The sequence below is a fragment of the Lycium barbarum genome, chromosome 12 (genome assembly GCF_019175385.1).
Source record: "Lycium barbarum isolate Lr01 chromosome 12, ASM1917538v2, whole genome shotgun sequence".
Classification (NCBI taxonomy): domain Eukaryota; kingdom Viridiplantae; phylum Streptophyta; class Magnoliopsida; order Solanales; family Solanaceae; genus Lycium; species Lycium barbarum.
In genome coordinates this window covers 97694864-97715945 of record NC_083348.1, presented here as the reverse complement: position 1 = coordinate 97715945, position 21082 = coordinate 97694864, and the positions used below count along the sequence as shown (strand labels likewise).

Here is a 21082-nt window from a genome sequence, read left to right as displayed (position 1 = left end):
TTTGTAGAATTCCACACCATTAGAGTAAGTTTGTCTATACGGAATATGATCGTGATTGCCATTCAACTGGTTGTGATTTTTAATTAACAAGATGTTTCAAAGGGAGAAGGGAATAAGGTTCCTCAGATGACCCTAATTACCGTAAAATAGATTTGCTATGATTTGAGTGATATGCCAAAAGAAGCACCTAAGAGAAAATAAATAGTACTAATGAAGAAAGAAAATGGTTTTTGTAGCTTAAAGAGAATTGAACTACTATTCCGTAAGGTGGTCTTCGGTGACCATGTTATCATAATGATCAAGATACACAACCAAAGAATGATAATTAGATTGAAATTTATCTTTAAAAATCAATAGGATCCCATCACGAAATTGAAGGGGAAGAAACATAAAATGGAAAAATAAAGTGACTTGGCTATTTTCCGAATTCCCAACAAACGTGTTCCTTTATTTTCATTCTCATATTATTCACGAAAACTTTATCAATTGATGCATTAGTGATTGTAGACAATGACAATCTTTAGTCAAAATTGTAACGACGAAAATATATGAATAAGTCAAACTTCTAATGAATGATAAGTTAAGTTGGAACTTTTCGCAAATAAATTTAGACCGTAAAATTAAGAAAAAATAAAAAATAAGATTAAAAAGCAGATATAATATAATCCACTGGTCAATTTGGTGGTTGTATGTATATAGATAGTATATACATATCTTAGAGAAGACCACACTTCTATTAAATTACTCACTAGTAGCATTGCAGTTGTAATTAAAATCCATCTTGGAAAAATTGTACTGTAATTGAACAAGATATTCACTTTGAGCACCACTATTTAAACCATAACCAATTTTTAAAAGTATTGACATTTTACCAAAAACTACTTCAGATAAAAATAGTGAGGGTTTTTCTTTTCCTCCTCCATTGCTCTATCTCAGGTCATCTCAGTCATTAACATTAAACTACGGAATTATTTAAATATCTCTAATGGGATCAAAATTTGGAAAAACCTAATCAAACAAAAGGCGGAAGACGAACTAGGGCATAAACAATTCGACATACTGCTAAAAAAAGGAAATGGTCTTCCACTAATTTTTATATAAGCACGTCATATATAGGTCGATAACAAGAGTTGAGGCCAAGATTGTAGCATGTAATTGTTGGCATTTATCTAAAACATGTGAATAACCAATTTGAGTCGGTCATTGTACTATACATGTTGCCTTTAAAAAAAGTATATTGTGATTCACTGAGAAAGTGACTGCTTCACCGTCCACAAAGCTTAATTATTTGAACAATTAAAATATCACAGAGGTGAAAGTGAAAGTAGGGTGTCAAGTGGGCCGGGCCAGCCCGAACCCGGCCCGGTAAACCCGGCCCACCACCGGCCCGGCCCAAGCCCACTAATAGGTGTAAGGGGCTGGGCTAGGTGGGTTTTATTAGGGGGCTGGGCCGGACAAGGTGGACAGTCCACCAGCCCGGCCCACCATCAGCCCGGGTGATGGCCCACCGGGGCACCGGCCCGGCCCGGCCCGGCCCACTTCAAATTAAAAAAAAAGAAGATAAGTATTACATTTATTACTAATAATAAGTATTTTAAAAACATTGTATCCCAATAAAATAGTTGTAGCTATAATTGTGGGATTCTTAAAATTTTGGAAGCAAATATATGAAATATTTATTAATTATTCAAACCATAGTTAGAATCTTACTTTAGTTAATTAAAACTTAACCATTAATTTTAACTCATGTAATGTGTCTCTTATTCAAGTAAGAACTTGAGAAAAATGGAGACAATAAAAATGAAGAGGAATCGGATTCGTTAATATTTAATTGCTACTAAATGAAAACTAATTAGCTCTCTTCAAAATTGCAATTATCAATTAATAAAACTAAAGGCTCACTGAGCCTTTGAATTTCTTTTCAAATTTGTGTTATAATTTTATTTATAATTTTATTTACAAGTATAATAATCTGTACGCAGTCAAAATAGAACTATAAATGTAATTGTGTAAAACTAATCCTACACAAGTAGCAACTCCAAGATAAATTTCTGCAAGGAGGTACAAACATTGATCAGTGCCCAAAAGCAACAAGACATTATAATAGGCTGACAAAATCAGTGAAATGACAAGCCTCTGAAATTGCTGATGCGTGAAATAAATCAAATACCCCTTTTAAGTTACTATCTTGCTGTTGGCTTACACAAGTTCAAAAATATTTCAATAGGTTATACAGTATACTATATAATAATATAAACTATTAGTTATATATATAATAATATATTAATATAATCTTATTAGTTTCAAATATTTTATACATAATAATAATTAAATATTTTTTAGCATATTGAAATGTCTCCACCGATGATGGGGACGTGACAATCTGCACATGACATTAGGACTTAGGATCAGATGAGATAATTAAATTAAGAACTTTGGTTTAGTATCAAAACTCATGTGCATTGTTCCCATTTAGTTCCGATTTAGATGAGTAGGAAATTTAGAGAAAGAGGAGAGTAGGGAATTGTGAGATAATATAGAGAAGAATGAATGGTATTTATAGTTTGAAAATAGGGTCAAAGTATAATTTAAGCAACTTGAAGGTTAAAATAAAGTTGACAACAACTAGATTTTAAAGTATTAAACTTAATAAATTTTAGCATTAGAATTTTTTTAAAAAATAATTAAAATCCGGCTCGGCCCACTAACTAAAACCCGGCCCGGCCCACTAACTAAAACTTGGCCCGGCCCATGAACTAAAACCCAGCCCGGCCCACTAACGGGCCCGGTTAGCCCGACGTGTAGCCCCTATCCGAGGTGGGCTGGGCCGGACACCCTTTCCCTCTCCAAGCCCGGCCCCCAGCCCGGCCCACTTAACTTACGGCCCGGCCCCTTGTGGCCCACATTTAAATGGCCCGGCCCGGCCCGGCCCGCTTGACACCCCTAGGTGAAACTAGTAGCTGGTACTTCAAATAATCTATATAGGCGATCCTTTGTAGTTCGAAGTTCGAACAGGATACGTATAACAATTTTAGCATTTATTAATTCTACAGTTATGTTTGACACTTTCCAACTTTAAACCCTTATATTTGAAGTTTGAAATTTTATATCCATGATTTTAAACTTTAATCTTGCGATTCTGAAATTTATTTTGAGACGGCTAAAATCTTTATAGAAGTTTTTGACGATATCTTAAGTAACTATTCGTGCAATTGTCCCCAAATAGATTCTCAAGACATTTCATGCGAAAGAGGTATAAGAAGACTAGCTAATCTATAAGTTATTATGTTATGAGTGTGCAACAAATTTTCTCAAGCATGAAAACTAAATTGTAATCACACAATAAATAAGTAAATTAAAAGAAATTTCATTTATTAAGATTAAGAGTACAATTCAGTATATTCCCTTGATTTTTCTCTCCTAAATTTTATTCATAATTTGAGAGCCATTAGTAGCGTATTTTTCCAATGTTGGATGATTTGAACCTCTTTGAGATTTGTTTGATCGCCAAGACTATCACGCAGTGATCACTTCGGCTTTTAGAAAGATAATATTTGATGTCTTGAACTTATTGTGAATATTCCATGACTTTATGAAATTTTTCCGGTGTCTCTTCAATGGAATATGTGACCTTCTTATTGATGTGAGCTAGGATTTAAGTTGGAGTAGCATCAAAAAAACCTCTAACGGACCTTAAGATTTGAAGATGGGCTCGTCTTGTAGAGGTCGACATAAATCGGGTAAATCTTTTATGTCAACAACGAGATTAGGGGGAGAAATTCTGTTTTTTTTTTTTTTTTAAAGATGCAAACAACAAGAAATTTGAAAATATGGATGAAAATGTATTTCTTTAACTCCTTTAATAATCATAGGGTTTAAATAGCCACATAAACATAGCGGCGGACTCTTCATATTGCTAAAGAATTAGGCTCTCTCTTACTACAATTAAAAATAAAATATTTGGTAAATCACATATTAAATTCCTTCTATAGCTAAATAACCAAAATAAAAAACATGCTTCTCTTCGTCTTAATTTACATGACATTTTTTTTTTATCTGCCCCAATAGTGACATTTCTATAAATAAGAATAACTTAACTTTAAAAGTATTAAAAATAAATGAAACTAGCTGACCTTGTCAATGATCAATGGTTAGTTATCTATTATTTATTTTATATATACTGTAATAACCATTTTTTGTATTCTGATGCTTACTAGAAAGTAGAAACTGCCCTTACAGCCTACGTTAAGAAACCATTGTGCCTAGAAAGCTCTTGGACCCTTGTCTACCACGTGAGTTGCGTGAACCCAATTAACTAAAGGACAAAACGGGAAGTGCAATTCCCCAATTACTCTGTTAACCTCGACTTTCTCACTATATATAGATAAGAAGGTGAGGTTAGATATGTTAATTTATAGTGCAACTAAGTACGATCAAGATTCCATTTTTCCACTGTCTGCTGCTACAGAGGATGCAAGACACACGTGTGTCTCCTTTAACCAGGTCTGCCGCACGTGATAAAGTTCCCTCTTTCCACATGAGTATAACGGTTTATTACGCGGGTTAGGAAAAGAAATAACCGGCTAAAGAGAAGTAATACGGGTCGATGAGGATGATTCATGGGATGTTACCGCTTGTTGCCACGTGTCATCTTTTAACGGTTATGAAAGCGTTACAAAGTACGATTTCCCATACTAGACTACTTTTTCTTTTTTTGTCGCTTTCCGTCCCTACTTTTCCGTTTTTTCATTTAAACTCCCCAGAAAGTAGTTTGTCACGTATAGGCCCCGAATTTAGAAAGGGTAATTGTAATTCCACTCTTTATTTGTAAAACTATTTAGATGAGTTATCATTTTACCTGAAAACAAAAGTATAGATGTTCGTAATTCTTCTAGATATTATTTCTTTTTGGGTATTTGCAAGAGACGTTAGTGAAAAAAATGGGAATGCTCGTTCAAAAAGCATAAGTTTAGTAGGCAAGGCCATAAAAATAAAAAAAATAAAAATCAATTTTTTTGTAATTTTGAAATTGTGTTTGGCCATAGCAAATGTAGTATTTTGTAGTTGAAATGCACTTATTCAACAAGGTTGTGGTTGTGAAAAATAAGCTTTTGATTGTTTTTCAAATTGAAATTTTCATGGCCAAACACTAATTTTTGAAAAAAATGAAAAAAGATTCTGAAAAAAAGTGAATAATTTTTATGGTCAAACGGGTCCTTAGTTAACGAACGAGTTGATTACCTACCCGATACGGGGACTTATGCCTACCCCACTACAATGGTACCACTAATTTGAAATGTTACCCATGTCCCAAGTAAGTTGGTGGATTGGATTTTAGGATGCAGTTCGAGAGCCAACGGTGTTGAAATTTTTATGGTCCACGAATTTATTATTATTATTATTATTATTTTGAGCCAACGAAAAGGTCGCTATCATAAAATTGACGGGGACAAAAAAGAGAATAGTTGTTGAGCCTAACACTGCCTCCAAAGTTCGCTTAAGAGGTGGGATTCAAGATCATGTAAAGAAATAACTATTCTCATTATCAATCGATTTATGAGATTCAACATTCTCTGCACTCCTAGAGAAGATATTTTGAGCACGAACAATATAAGATAAGCGATCTAGCATTGGGCAACCAAAGAATTAAAATGAGCCTCACCCTAATACCATGAGAATAAAAGGGGATATTGTACCAAATTTAACCACAATATAGAGTTCAAGAGGGAAGAATTATTTAATACCCATCTACAAAGACAATAATTCCATCACCAACTTACGGGGAGACTCACCTCGACGTATGCTCAATACTAGATATTTGGAGTGACCCTCCAGGCCTCCACCTCTAATCCAAGGTTGCGAGATCAAATCACCATAAGAGCAAAACGGTAAAAACTTCTAGGGAGGGGCACAAATATAAAAAAGACTATACATTTAGATTGTGAATAATATAAAAAGGGACACATAACATTGAGTAAGCAAAGAATTGAGATAGCTCTTGTTATGATACCATGATTTAACATATGTATTTTGAGACTAACTCGACTTCAAAGTTGATCAAAAGAGTCAGAACAAGGACCGTTTAAAAGACAAATAGTCTCATTACTGGCCGATGTGGGAGACTAAACACAATATATTTATCACACACACCCATATATACATCGAACTATCGAGGACCGTATAAAAGGACAATTAAACTCATCACCAGCCGATGTAGGAGTAAACACATTTTATTGATCACACACATATATAGTATTTTTAACTTATGAGATTAAATTACTCAATTTGTTGTAAAGTATATAACAACCGACTAGCAAGTATTGAGGGAATTTTGTTGAAGAAAGAAGATAATATTAGGGGTCGTTTGGTACCTTAAATCAAACATGATATAAAAATTAATGTTAAGATATTCCAGCTTATACCTTCTTATCCTATTTATACTGAGATTATTTTATACCATCTAAAAGATGATATAAAATAATTTCAATAAATAGGATAAATTAAATCCGAAATTATAATTTCGAAATAATTTTGACTATCTACCAAACCACCCCTTAGAAATTGGGGAGTACAACCCAACAGCCATGCCAAACAGCTGGGCATTAGGTAGTAGGTACGACGTACGAGTAACAGAAACGGATACGCATATCTCCTCCTCTCTCCTATCTTTCTCATTTATTATTAATCTCTCTGTCCCCCTCTGTACCTTTTTATTTTTTAATTTACTATACTTATATTCCTCTAAGTTATTTTAATATATTCCCTTTACCCGTTTCAGTATTCACACTAAAATCTAGGGCTCTATAATTGAGATTACTCCAAGTTTGATTTAAATAAAGGGAAAGTGGATGAGAAGGAAGGTCGTAGGAAAGTGACTAGTGTTTTTGGGATGCGTGAGGGAGAGCGTGGGTTACCTGATCCGTACAGGTAAACTTTATGCGGAAAGGACGGTTTCGTGCCCTTCTTTAAAGGAGCAAAATTTTCAAACCTTTGAAAAAAAATTCGTTTTTTGCATAATACTGTTGTTTAGTGTATCACAGTTAAACATAAATTCTTATATTTATATAAATTGGTCATAATTATAATAAATATTTTACTCATTCAAATTGAAAAACTTATTGTGGTGGAGTTTGATACAACACATATCATGCAAGAAAAACTAATTTTTGAGTTTTATAGCTTTTAATTTGCCATGAAATTAAAAATGGATCAAAATTAAATTATTTTGAATAAAAGGGATGATTTTGTGATATACCAATAAACAAATAAACAATTTGAAAATTTCTTTTCTATCTTAAATTTAATGTCTAGTCAAATGTGTGAGACGGAGCTTGATGAATTAAATGAAATAACTATTTTGATTAAATTAAAAAGAGGCGGTGACCGAATGACGGGTAATAGCAGGTCAGTGTTGTGATAAGAATGGGGACAAAGGCCGTTGGAGTTGCAATTAGAAATATAGAATGGGAAGTGCATATTCAAGGAAGTTGAAGGGGTTAAAGAATAATAAAATAAGAAAGACAGGCTGGACTGACAGGATTGTAGTAATGATTCGCCTTCCGATTCGGCGACCGATGTTGTCGTTTAGTGCCAGGTCAGCACATCCGTGCGGCCGTTTCATTTTCAGGGGGTTATTAGAATAGAAGAAAAAAATAAGTTAAAAAAGAAAGGAGTGGGTAGATAAATATCCCATCCCCAGGAAAAACAAATTAAAGGTAGTATGCTCTCCAGGCTGTCAACTGCAGTTTCTGCTTTGCTTTCAGTCAAAGCTGATGGCCTCTTTCTATTTTTTCTTTGTCCTTTCAATCATCTTCTCAACCGTTACCCTAATTTCCTCTCTCTCCCACTCAGCCCCATACTTATTAATTAAAAAAATTAATTTTAAAGCAGTGTGTCATGATTTCGGTTATAAGTCACTTGCTTTAGTTCTTCATTAAATAAAAGTTTTAAATCTGCAGAGGATTTCATCATTAATTCTTTAACTGATTTACTGTGTAACATAATGAAATATAACAACTTCGAATACTGTATAAAATAAATTTTCTCATGTGAGTTGAGGTTAATATTCCCTCCAGATCAAAAAAAGAATTCACTTAATTTTTTTTTTATTAAAAAAAAATTCACTTAGCAAATCAAAAAAGAATTAATCTTATTTTTTTATATTTGTCCCTATTAAGTGTCATATGATCAAATCCGAATGCCTATTTAATTAGAGGTAGTTTAGTTAAATTACCTATTTTTATCTAAGAGTTAATATTTTCTTAAGTAGACTCTTTTTTTGATCGGGGGGAGTAACATGTGTCAACTTCTTTAACTAGAATATATCTATCAGATCATTCAATGTATTACTCTTTTTAATTTAAAACAACTTCTACGGCTCACCTAAGAGTGTTATGAAGCGGTGAAATCTCTTAGAAATGCCGATGTTGTATTTTGAAAAAGAAAATTCCTGGCTAAGAAACACTTTATACGTAATACTTTATAAAAAATAATTTAGTGATTAATAAAGTAGGTTAAGAATTACGAGATCTCAAGTTCAAGTTTTTGCAGACTAGGAAAATTACCCGATACATATATTCGTACAAGGAATCAGCTGCCTCTTAAAATTGGTAGAAGTGCACAAAAGCGGCGGTCTCTAAGATTATTAAAACAACGCTTTATACTTCTTAGTAAACCTGCTAAATTCAAATTAATCTGCCAATATGTGTTTGAATACTGAATGCTAAATTTAAAAAAAACATTTATTACCGTAATCTAGTATAATTGGGGTAAAACTGTTTTTCACCATTTTGCTTCTCATTAGTCCTAAGAAACTCGCACCCAAATGACCAGGTAACAGCCGTTGAATGCGTTACATTTCAACCTTTGTTTTTTTCCCATTAGAACCAAACAAATCTCCTTTAGGTACGTAGGTGATTGGAAAAGAGGCAAAGTGAAAGAAAAGAAAAAGAAAGAGTAATGCACACGCAGCTTATAATTATTATAGAAAAAAAGGATGAACAGCTCTCCCTAAAACTGAAAACAGGAGCCTACACCACTCCATCTGTTATTGTGCAAATCAGTGTATCCCATCTTTATGACGCGTGTCCTGTTTACAGCTGTATTCCATCTCTAATAATCAACCGCTTTCTCTATCTCACCTTTTTTTAAAAAAAACAAATCGGTGCCCATTACACTTACAACTCTACCCTCATTCACCGGTTTTACCGGTCATCCCTTTTCCCTTATATTACCCTCTTCTCACATATATAAAATCTCCACTTCTTCAGGTTTCCTCTTCATAAAACCACACCCAAAAAATAAGAAAATGTCCAATAATATTAGTTCTAAGAAAGATATGGATCGGGTTAAAGGTCCATGGAGCCCCGAAGAAGATGAGCTTTTACAACACCTTGTTCAAAAACATGGGCCACGCAATTGGTCACTTATCAGCAAATCAATTCCAGGTAGATCCGGCAAATCTTGCCGGTTACGTTGGTGTAATCAGTTATCACCACAAGTAGAACATCGGGCTTTTACAGCTGAAGAAGATGAGACTATTATTCGGGCCCATGCTCGCTTTGGTAACAAATGGGCCACAATAGCCCGACTTCTTAATGGACGGACAGATAACGCCATTAAGAATCACTGGAATTCAACTTTAAAGAGGAAATGCTCTTCTTTAAGTGCTGATGAAGGTAACGAACTTGCCGATCAAATATTTCAGAATCAACAGCCACCGTTAAAGAGATCTGTTAGCGCTGGATCTGCTATGCCTGTTTCGGGTTTCCATTTCAGTCCAGGTAGCCCCTCGGGTTCGGATAGTGATTCAGGTAGCCTCCACGTGTCATCGTCATCGCAATCTCATGTTTTTAAACCTGTTGCTAGAACTGGTGGTGTTTTTCCACCGTCGATTGATATCACATCTCCACCGTCGATTGATCCGCCGACTTCTCTTAGCCTTTCGCTACCTGGAATCGACTCGGCGGAGTTATCGAATCGCTCGGCTGAGTCTACTCAGTCGAGAAATCCGTTTCAGTTGCCGCCAACGCCGCCGCCGCCGCCACCGCAGGAAGACAAGGTTTTCGTGCCGTTTAGTCAGGAGTTGTTGGGAGTTATGCAAGAGATGATAAAGACGGAGGTGAGGAACTACATGATGGGAGTTGAACAACAGCCTCATCAGCAGCAGCAGCAACAACAACAGTTTCAGTTTCAGCAGCAAAACCATCAATTGCCAAGTGGATTAGGGCTAGGATTGTGTATGCAACAAGCTACTGATGGGTTCAGGGATAGTAGAGCTGCTAATAATCGCATGGGAATAAGCAAAATCGATTAGGGATATGAGAGGAGAAAGAAACTGTCTTTGTTTCATTCTCTCTTTTTCTTTTTAGGGCAGAGGTTTTCTTTAAGCTTCAAAAGAACAAATAGTTTTGGGGTGTTGTACAGGGCGAGGGGGAGAGTATAAAGCCAAGTTCCAGTGATGGCAGAAATGCAAAGGCTGGAACTAATAAGAAAAAAATACCAAAAAGATTAAAAAAAAAAAAAAGAAAGAAGTTTTTTTAATTTATATTCAGGCAGATTAGAAACCAAGAAAAACTAGCTATAAGTAAATATTATGTTTTGAGAAGACCTACTGCTCAAGGAAAACGAAAATGAAATCTGATGGGAAGGATTTGAATGAAGCAAAGTTCTTAACTTTATTACTCTCACAAGTTATTTATCTTTACTTTTCAAATTTGAACTTTGAACATAGAATATCTTTGAAACCTTTTGGGTATCAACGAGAATTGAATTGAGGGCGCCTAATGTCATAGCTTAATCGAATCGTATGTGGTATTTGGGAAGTCGAATTGCTTTTGTTTTAAGTGAACGAACTAGACGCTTAATTAATTAGCCGGAAATGATAAGAAGATGGTAAAGAATGAATTTAACCAGACAAAGAATAAGAACTGCACCATGAATCACTTCCTTTGTTTCTCTGTGGAGTGAACTTATATTATTGCAAACGAGTTAAAAATAGAGGAGAGCTGCATTTTTCATTGTGCATATGCCCAAGAGGTAAGATTTGCACATATCTTGCCCTTCTCTGACCCCGGGAGTACATTGGTTAGGCAAGATTTGCGCATCTTGCCCTTTTCAAACCCTGGGGTACACTGGTTATGTTGATGTTGTAGTCACCATCTGTATCGGTCTCTCTTCCACAATGGAGAAAGCGTTTTGTCAGTTATAAGTTCTCAAATTATATCAGTTCCACCACCTTTGACATTAAGGTTCAGTTAATCATTATCCGTCTTTAGTTCCGTGGGAACTGTAAACACATGAAATAAAATCTGTTGGATTATCATAACTGAAATTGAACGTTGCACGTTTGACCAAGTTATTCAGATAAAGATAAGACCAGAAAGCCGTTATTCAATAGGAGACTTGTAGAAATGTGGTGCAAGAGGAACAACTCATGATTAATGGTTCCCTAACATCTTACTTCAAAATTAGATGCATTGCTGGTTACTTCTTCCAACCAGCTTTTTACAGAAAAATTTCAATACAACCTAATACCATGCGAAGTTCAGAAACATGGACAAGAATATACATATGATTGATTTAGCTTCAACCCTCCACCTGGTAATCTAGTTGATGAGGAAATTCAAAATGCACGGTGTATTCTTCACATCTTGAATCCTCACTTTGTGTCACAGGAAGAAATTAGTCTCCACTCCGTCTCGCAACTGGGAGGTGAGCAGCTAAAGAGCAAGTCCATAATCACAAATGTGCTGCTTGAATGGTGCTAGGTAGTGTGCCGTGCCTCAAAAACATAATTAGAGAACGCAATCTGTCCATGATATGTGAAATATCCTCCTTCCATGACCATGTTGGAGGGTTTAGAGCACGAACCGAATTGAGACAAACAAGAAGTGTGCCACCTTCATGCAAGAGCACCTGCATGTTGACATACCAGATCAAATGAATTTACTAAGATAACACCCAAAGCTACGGCGAAAAAGCACTTTCTCATTTTCCATAGTTGCAAGTCCAGCAGAACGTAACTCTTATGAGTCTTGACTACTCTTTTTCCACGAATAGCAGGAATTGGATCATTAGAAATAAGAAAAATTCACGTAGGTAAACTTGTGTTGGACCTAATAGCTTGCAGAAAGACTACAGCAGGAAACTGAACAGATACACGGATTGATCGAAACAATATGGAAACATTTATCTGGAATAGAGTCATACCGTCAACCAGAGTGGGAGGAAACCCATAACTGATGTAAGAGATGCCACAAAAATGCTACACAAAGCAAGTACCACATTTTGCTTGATCTGTAAGAATAAGGGCCGAGTATCAGTTGCAAATAGAAAGACACATGTTGATTACAGAGGAAGGGAAAGGAAATACCAAGGATGTTGTTTGACGAGACTTGGCAACACAAAATGGGACACCAGAAATATTGTCTTGTAACAACAGTATATCAGCAACAGATATGGCAGCAGCACTAGCTCGCTCAGCCAGCACAATACCAACATCAGCTGCAGCAAGTGCTGGGGCATCATTGATGCCGTCCCCTACCATTATAAGGCCACCTGCTCAGAAGCATAGTAATTGGTTAGCTAGCACTGCAAGGACACGAGATTTACTGTGAAAAGTTTTAGTTGATTAGCATCTATTCAATTTGCACCCGGTACATCTACATTTCTGGAACCCTAAAGTCCAGAGAAATGAGAATTATGACAAAGATTAACTTATTTGTGATTTCTCCTTGTTGCCATGAACATCAAAATAACTTCGAGAGCATGTTCTATTACGTCCAGTTTCACCTATAAGGTCCTCTTATTTAACACGAGTGAGTCCCTGCAGAAGCATATGCGAGCTTGATTACCGTGCTTAAAGTTAACTTTACTTCTTTAACATTATTTTTTTGATCAAGAAATGAAACTATTCAAACTTCTTTAACATTATTTAAATTAAATTGTCCTTAGCTATTTTGAAAACATTAACATAAGGTCGCTAAATCAAGATCAAAATTTTGCGACAATTTCAATATTTTAAGTCGCAGTTCAATGATTTGTTGCATGAAGCTTTTTTTTTTCTTTTTTATTTGTATGTCTCTTTTTCTACTTATTATTTTATATCATTTTAAATTTCTTGTTTGGTGCTAATTTTCCAGTCGACTGATCCAAAGATCTTAAAACACAGTTCGATCTCCAAAAAACTTAAAGAGGGAATTTACAAGGAATGAAACAAACTTGAAGTTCTAAAAAGTACAGCACAAAAACCAAAGAAGGTCAGATTAGTAGTAGAACGAGAGGATTTTCGGGATTTGCTGCTACTCATTAAGCAAAATTTACCAGGAAACTTATTGAATTAAGTTTTAATAAAAGAAACAGCTCAGGAGTGCTATTGCTATGAACTCACTATAGTGTCATTACATAACATGAAATGAGAGCCCAAGAAAAGGAGCAAATTCACTGCATGAACTTCAGGCCTAAATGGGTAATACGTCCAAGCACAACTCCGAAAACCGTTCAAAGTTTGTTCTAGAAGTATCATGGATTTGTCCAAATCAGGGCAACACCTTTTTACTCTGTCGTAGTTAATGTTATATATTTACCGCCTTTGCTTGTTCATAGTGGTCAGGAGTCCTCTCTGCACCACTGGGTCAAGGGTTCGAGGCTGATAGGAGAAGAAGAATCAGAAGGGTCAACAACATTTACTCCCATGATGTTTTAAAAGTCTAGGCAAGCTGTACGGGTTAAAAAGAGGCAAATGACACCTCATTACGTAGAACCACCGGTTACACAGATATTACTTGGCTCATAGAACATTTGTTAAATTCTAAAGAGGAATTTCAGCCACAGCTGCCCAGTCTATTTATTACATTAATCTGGTGACTTCGCATGAGTAGTTTTTCTTTGTTTTTGATAAGTTGTCACTTGGCATGTTTATTCAGATGCAAGTTAAATATGAACATGAACTAGTTAAGTGAGAGAATGTACAGAAGACAAATAATCTTTTTGTTTAAAATTTGGAAATCTAAATGGGTCAGAAAAACCTGAAACGAGGATCTCTCCTTGCCGGATTTTGTGACTCACCTGTATCCCTGGAAATGCTTGTAACGTGATAAAGCTTATCCTCTGGCTTTAGGCTGCAGTTAACTTCTTTGATGCCCACTGCTTTAGCAACTCTCCATGCGCTTGCCTCATGGTCACCAGTCAACATTATGACACGAAGTTTAGCTTGATTCTGCAATGTCTGTACGACATCTAAAACTCCAGGTCGCGGCTTATCCTCAAAGTGGAAAAGAGTTACCTGGCTCCAAGACAGAATCAGCAAAATGGTTTGTGCACTGGGCTTTGGGAGAGAAGCTTGAGGGAAATTTATTACAAAGAGATAAGTATCAAATATTTCTACATAAGAACGGTTAAGATATTACTCCCTCCGGTTCAAAATAAGTGTCCACTTAGCCTTTTTATTTTGGTTCAATATAAGTATCCACTTACATAATCAAGAAGGTATTAACTTTATTTTTCCAGATTTGACCCTATTTACTCGAGGCAATAAATAGGCAAGAGTCTTAATAATTAAGGTTAGTTTAGTCAAAATACCTAATTTTTTTCTTGGAGTTAGTGTTTTCTTAAGGGGTGTAAAAAAGGCTAAGTGGACACTTAGGGAGTACTAAATGTTATGAAGTACAAGTAGCTTATTGAATCCAATTGAAAGAAACCGAAAAATCAAAAAATGAAAACCCTTGGCGGTCATAAGAGCAATGTATATTTCTGTCTTAACTACTCATTAGAAACAACTGACCTTTTGATTATTAACAGAGAGAGCAGCACGGACAAAATCAATTCCATAAGATGATGTGCTTACTGCCTCCTTAACTCTTCTCGATTCATCTTCAGAATGGAAAAGTGAGGTGATGTATTCCACAGAACCAAGAAAAGCTTTGCATGGTTTACCGCCTCCAAGTCCTGGCTATAAGACAGATATAATGAACAATCACTTAACTTTTTTTAATCAAATTAAGAAACAGCATTTTTTTTTTTTTTGGGACAACTGCGGTGTTCTCGACTAATTCCACAGGATACTTGTTACCTCCCACCAACACAGGTATTGGGTAACCCTGTCCACCAAGGCTTGGACAGATGAGAAGAAAATCACCTAGTGTTTTTGCTACTTGAAATCTCATGGTTCTCAACCCACTTTATTGACCACTAGGCCACACCCTGGGTTGCTTTATGTAACAACAAATTTAAATATTGAATGGAGAAAATTAAAATTAATAGTGAGCAGATATGAAAAAGATTACCTCAAAGCTTGTAAATGTTGCAAAGATGCCTCTACCAGGTAAATTCTCAAAACTTTCAACTGAAACTGGAGGAAGGTCTTTGCCTGTGCTATGATCTACAACAGCTCTGCATGAATGAAGAAGCATTAAGAGGTCTAAAGGACTTCTAAGCTAGACTCACTAAAAGGTGATAGTATATAATCATAACATTAGAAAGGAGTAGGCGAGCATTCAAAATTCATATGAAGAGACATATCAAATTAATAACAGATAAAATAAGATTATGAATAAATAAATAAATAAACAAATTTATAGATACTTATCAGTCAAACCACCTTCCAATTGGGTGAGTTGTACCCCTCTCCATTGCAGCTGCAACAGCAAGTGCCTCTTTCTCACAACTGCGGACACAACAAGAAGCATATTCTTTTCCAACACTGCTAGCATGCCCATGTATCGGTTCAATTGCTTTGCACGTGAACTCCCCAGTTGTCAATGTACCAGTTTTGTCAAATGCAATACTATGGCATGAAGCCAAGGCATCAAGCACCTGTCCACCTTTAAGCAATATCCCCTAGAAAGAAAATTCACCACATCACAACCTGTGAACAGAAATGGCTGAGGCTGAAACAACATATAATAATTGCTCTGCTCAGGTCCTGGCAATAACATTATAATAGTAATGGGATGATTACAGTTCAAACATACTGTAAGACTATGATGAGGTATTATACAAGTTTTCCAGAATAGGAAACTATATAAAACATAAAAATTAAAATTAAAAAGGCTGGTGAAAAAGATTTGACTCCACAAGGTTAATAAGTAGACTGTCTGCCAATTTGAAGAGCTACCCTTTTTGCACAAGCACTGATGGCGGTTGCGTAAGCCAATGGCGCCACAGCTAATGCACAAGGTGATGCAGCCACCATGAGGCCCAATGCTCGATAAATTGATCCTCTGCAAGCTGAAAAAAAAAAGACACTAGATAACCAAACGGTACACAGATTATACGATGAAATGGATACATCCATATAGAAACATCCTGCTTTTCACTTGCATTACAAATCATAAAATAGGTTCTACTTGATACTAGGTAAACAGTTAAGCAGATGCCTCCACATAGACCCGAGCCCAAGCATGCACACAAAGTTCAATAAAAGTTGTTTTAAAATCCATTTAACACCTAAAAAAACATATGTATTAAAATCCCTTTTTCTTGATTGGAAGGTATATGTAGTAATGGTAGAAAGACTGCTGTGGATAGCAAAAACTAAGCACAAATAAAAAAGTATATGCTCAAAATAAGACTCCTTAAAAGTACCTGCGGTACTAAAGAAGGGCCACTTGAAAAGGAATGGACCAAGAAAAGCAACTGCTAGAGATAACAACACAACTGCTTTACTGTACTGCTCGCCAAATTTATCAAGCCATCTCTGGAGTTTTGGTTTACTCAGCTGAGCTTCTTCTGTCAGCTGCACAATTCTGCTGAGCATGGACTCTTTCCATGTTTTCTTTGCCTATAAGATAATCAATGATCACAAAGATTGAATTAGACCAATTAAAGTGGGTGGTTTTAAAATGACAATGCTTTAGTTCAAAATCCCTTAATTAACTGCTTAACATTGTTTAGAAAATAGGACTATAACTTTTGAGTTACCAACTTCACTTTACGACTTTGAAGTCGCTTAACATTATGGTTTTAGATAATAGTCGCCAGTTGATCTAAGGACTCTTGAATGACATCCTTGTGGATTTGCAAGTCTGGGAGTTCTAGAATCTATAATATTATAGATAATCAAGGAAGTCGCTTAATGGATATCAATTTTAAAAGTCACTTATCCATTAAACTTTATATCATAATGCATCATAGTTCCTTATTGCAGCAATTTTTGCTTACACTACTTGTACTCAAACATCTCTTAGGACAGATGGAAAGAAATGGATGTCTGGAATACGGGTTCATCAAGCATATGTCTCCACTTCATTACGGAATCTTTCTGAGGGAAGATAGTAAACCCCGTTTTTTATCTGAATACTCCACAGCTAAAATTAAACCAACAGATTGCAAAATCAGTTATATTAAAAGTAGACCATTGTTCCAAAACTAATATGTTCCATCCCACATAGGGAACATGTCCAACGCCTCTTTTTAGTAATGCTCTGTGATTGTATAGGCCACTACAAATGTCAAACTGCTAATGTGACTATCAAAGTGAGCATAAGCAACTCAGCAATCAACTAACAAGTTTCTATATTACAAGCACTAGATGGACTCTTTTTCTTCTTCTTTTTGTTTCTACTTTTATAAATCATTCTGATAGTTGACACAGGATTATGCAAAGACCATGGAGGATAATGTAAATGTAAAATAAGGAGATATGCTAAAAGGTTTGGGTCAAGGAATAAACGCAAGGAATTTTTTTAATCTAAACCATAGATTAAGATAGACAAATCCTCCCCTTTTCGCAAAGAAAAAGAAAAAAGAAAGAAATATATGTCTTCTTTTTAATGCCAACGTGGCGACAAACTGACTATTTTCTTAACCTGTTTCATTTTAAATCAATTGAATGCAATCCAAATAATCGAACATTGAAGGGCATACCTTCACTATCAACATACCGTCCAAGTTTCGTGCACCTCCAGGAATACTGTCCCCCTCTTTCCTATCTAAAGGTTTGACTTCTCCCGTCAAATGCTCAATAGTAATTGTTGATCTACCTCGGGAAACTTCACAGTCCACCGGTACGGACTGATCAAAGCAACAGGAAGAGTTAGACAAGTATAGAAGCTCACCACAATAAAAGGGTTGAAGCACAAAATGTACAAGTAAAATCCAGAATTAAAGGGAACCAAATACAAGTTGTAGCCCTTGTAGGAACAAAATTTGATCATGAAAAAAAAAACATCAGTAACTTTTTCTATGAATCAGAGTAGAAAGAATGATTCAAACAGTAGCAAAAACAAAATACATTAACCCAAGAAATCTAGAGGTATAAATATTTAACAGGCCAAAAATTGTCTAAGGGAGTGGTCTTTCCCATCTAACAGTCTCTCAATAATTTAACTAGGGATGGAGGGCTTTAAATAGCCAAGTTGAAAACAAAAAAATTGCAGATTAAAATTCAAAAGACCTAAATTATCTCAATTAAACTTATCTAAGTAAATTTAAATTTAACAAAGACTCCTAATACAAATAAACCAGATTTATTATTCAAATCCGCCGTAACAGAAGCAATTGTCACCAGTTTAATTATTGGTATGCCTTATAGATGATTGCGTGACTTTTGTAGAGAACCATGTTTTATTGTAGGCTCTCTACGTTTTGGTATACTGGGATTACCCTAATATCAATAAAACTATTTACGTTATCAAAAAAAAATTATTAGTATGTCTTGTACTGCAAATCATAAAAGTTGCCAGACCACAGATGTATAGAGAACTTGGAACCCATAACACACGTGACGCGCTGCTATTTAATCTCTCACTTTGTTGGCTCAAGTAGAAGGTGCAAGCTATAAAAACAACCTATGATATAAGTTTTCCGTAGGAATAAATTGCACAGATGTGGAGAACATAACATTTCATGCAAAAGAAAGAGACACATAAATAGAAGAGTTTTAAATGCGACTAAACCCAAAAGAAAAGTGGATACAGACCTCACCAGCTTTAACCAATATAAATGAGCCAATTTCCAGGTCACGCACAGGAACTTCACTATATGTGAAGTCAGAGAAACTAGGCAAGGTTTGATTGTCTACATGCAGCACAAGAGCAAATTCTGGATGGTTTTCTTTTAATTCCTTTACATCACCCTTGGAGCGGCTAGTGAAGTACTCCTCAGCTGCACTGACAAATGTGTATTAGATAAAGAAGTTCTAAGTCCTTCAGAAAACATTCCCAAACTCTTTACTTACCTATATGAGCCAAATTGAACATTGCCAGAAGCAAGCCACCTTCCAATATATTCCCCATAAAAACTGATGCAAAAGCTGCGAGAGCCATCAGTACATGAATATTGATTTTCCCACCAGTAATATCCATTAATGCATCAAGTGATGCTGAGACCTACAATAAAGTGAAATTTCAAATATGACACTTGCCTATGGAATTACAATATTTCATCATAAGAGAACACACAGTAATTGTACTTTTTTTATACATGGATTTACACAAATTAATATCCACAACATCATACAACACGGTTGAAGTGATGTAAAGATATGGAACTTGGGCTAAGTCAACTCCAAAAGCTAGCTCATGATTGCCCAAGTCCATATAAGCAGACTGCCAGTCCATTCCCAAGCAATGTGGGACTCTAACCCGGTCTAACACCCCCCGTCACGCTTCAGGGCCAACTGGAGCGTGGACCGAGAACCCAAATGTTTGGATGGACCTGGCTCTGATACCATGTAAACATATGGCACCTGGGCCTAACTCAACCCCCATCCTGAGGACTTAAAGGATCCTAAAATCACTGTTCTCAAATGCAGGGAACTTGACCCCTTGTATGCGGTACTAATTCTGAAATTCAGAAGCGCTACGTCTATAGTATAAAATTTGTGATTAAAACAGATTAGACCTATGAATTATATCGAAACACTCCTGCTTAATAAATCTCATTATAATGAGGATAACTATTAAGAGCCTAAGCATTTGAAATTCGAGTATCTCTATAGCCAAAATAGCATCCCAAAGTCTGTATTATAAGCTAGGACTGCATAAGAAATAATCAATCAATTAAACAAGTCAAATACAGTACAACTAAAAGGATTTGTTATTATATGAGGAAAGACATGATTACCCCAACGAGAGGAAAGGCAATGAGAGTGAAAACACGCTGAAGAGGCAGTACAGCTGGCTTGGGAAGAAAGTACGGGCAAACACCCGCAGCAATAAACAAAGCAGCTGAGCAACAACAAAGCTCTAAATGTTCTCTCAAGAAATTCGCCAATTGAGTCCATCTAATAGCAGTAGCAAACTTAAGAAATACCTCCTGGAATTTCGTAAGTTTACCATCACCTCCATCATGCCCGTGATGATGATGATGATGATCATGATCATGACCATGACTATGCTCATGATGATGATGATTATGGGAGGAGCAGCTGCAAGCAGAGCAGTGGATTTGTCCCCGAAATTTTGTGGGATTGCGAATGGAAATTGAAGATTTGTTGGTTTTAACTGTAGAGAGAAGGAGATTACGATTGACTTTGAGTTTCCTTCTAGATTTGTAGAGTGAAGAATTGATCCCTGTGAAGCAAGTTGAAACACGCAGAGCTTCCATTTTTTTTTATTTTTTTTTTGCTCCAATATTTTTCACTGAGTACGCATTCTTTTTGTTTTCTTTCTTTCTTTCTCTCAATAATAATAATGGAGGGGGTTTGAGTGGGGGCCTTTGGGGATCTTGCAAATTGCAATTGTGGAGTGTGGCTATTGTTGTATCATCTGCGCAACACTATGTGCTCACTTTGGAATTGGGGGTTACGGTCTAGTCATGGATCTACTTGTCAAAATTTTGTGCTTTCAGGGACATTTTTGACAATTGTGGGTTAGCTCAGCAAGTTTTTGTCTATTCTGCAAAGGTGAGGATATGTTTTGTAAAAATGATTGCTATAATTCTCACTTTACATCAGCCAAAGGCGATCTCTAACGCATTGACCGCGGATGCACTGTGCACGTTTAAATGTTGCCTATTAAGAATATATAAAAACTCTCCCTTCGATGGGATAATATATTGCTCTAGTACTAATACAAAAAGAAACTACAGCTCAGAGTGTCGTACTCAAATTTGAATATTATTGGCTTTACAATCACTGCTA

At 35.8% G+C, this 21082-nt stretch overlaps 2 protein-coding genes across 2 annotated transcripts; one reads left to right on the top strand and one right to left on the bottom strand.

The window, feature by feature from the left end:
• Positions 1-9252: 9252 nt before the first annotated feature.
• On the top strand, positions 9253-10677 carry LOC132622678 (transcription factor MYB44-like). Its single transcript, XM_060337330.1, has one exon. It carries the CDS (start codon positions 9308-9310, stop codon positions 10313-10315), a length of 1008 nt encoding a protein of 335 aa, XP_060193313.1. The 5' UTR covers positions 9253-9307; the 3' UTR covers positions 10316-10677.
• Positions 10678-11373: 696 nt separating this feature from the next.
• On the bottom strand, positions 11374-20870 carry LOC132622677 (probable cadmium/zinc-transporting ATPase HMA1, chloroplastic). The gene is made up of 13 exons (XM_060337329.1): positions 20065-20870; positions 19178-19328; positions 18920-19104; positions 17866-18012; positions 16585-16780; positions 16115-16227; positions 15599-15837; positions 15285-15390; positions 14783-14950; positions 14068-14284; positions 12374-12558; positions 12211-12297; positions 11374-11916 (listed from the first exon to the last, which is right to left on the bottom strand). Exons 1-13 carry the CDS (start codon positions 20545-20547, stop codon positions 11740-11742), a joined length of 2454 nt encoding a protein of 817 aa, XP_060193312.1. The 5' UTR covers positions 20548-20870; the 3' UTR covers positions 11374-11739.
• Between the last annotated feature and the right edge of the window lie 212 nt (positions 20871-21082).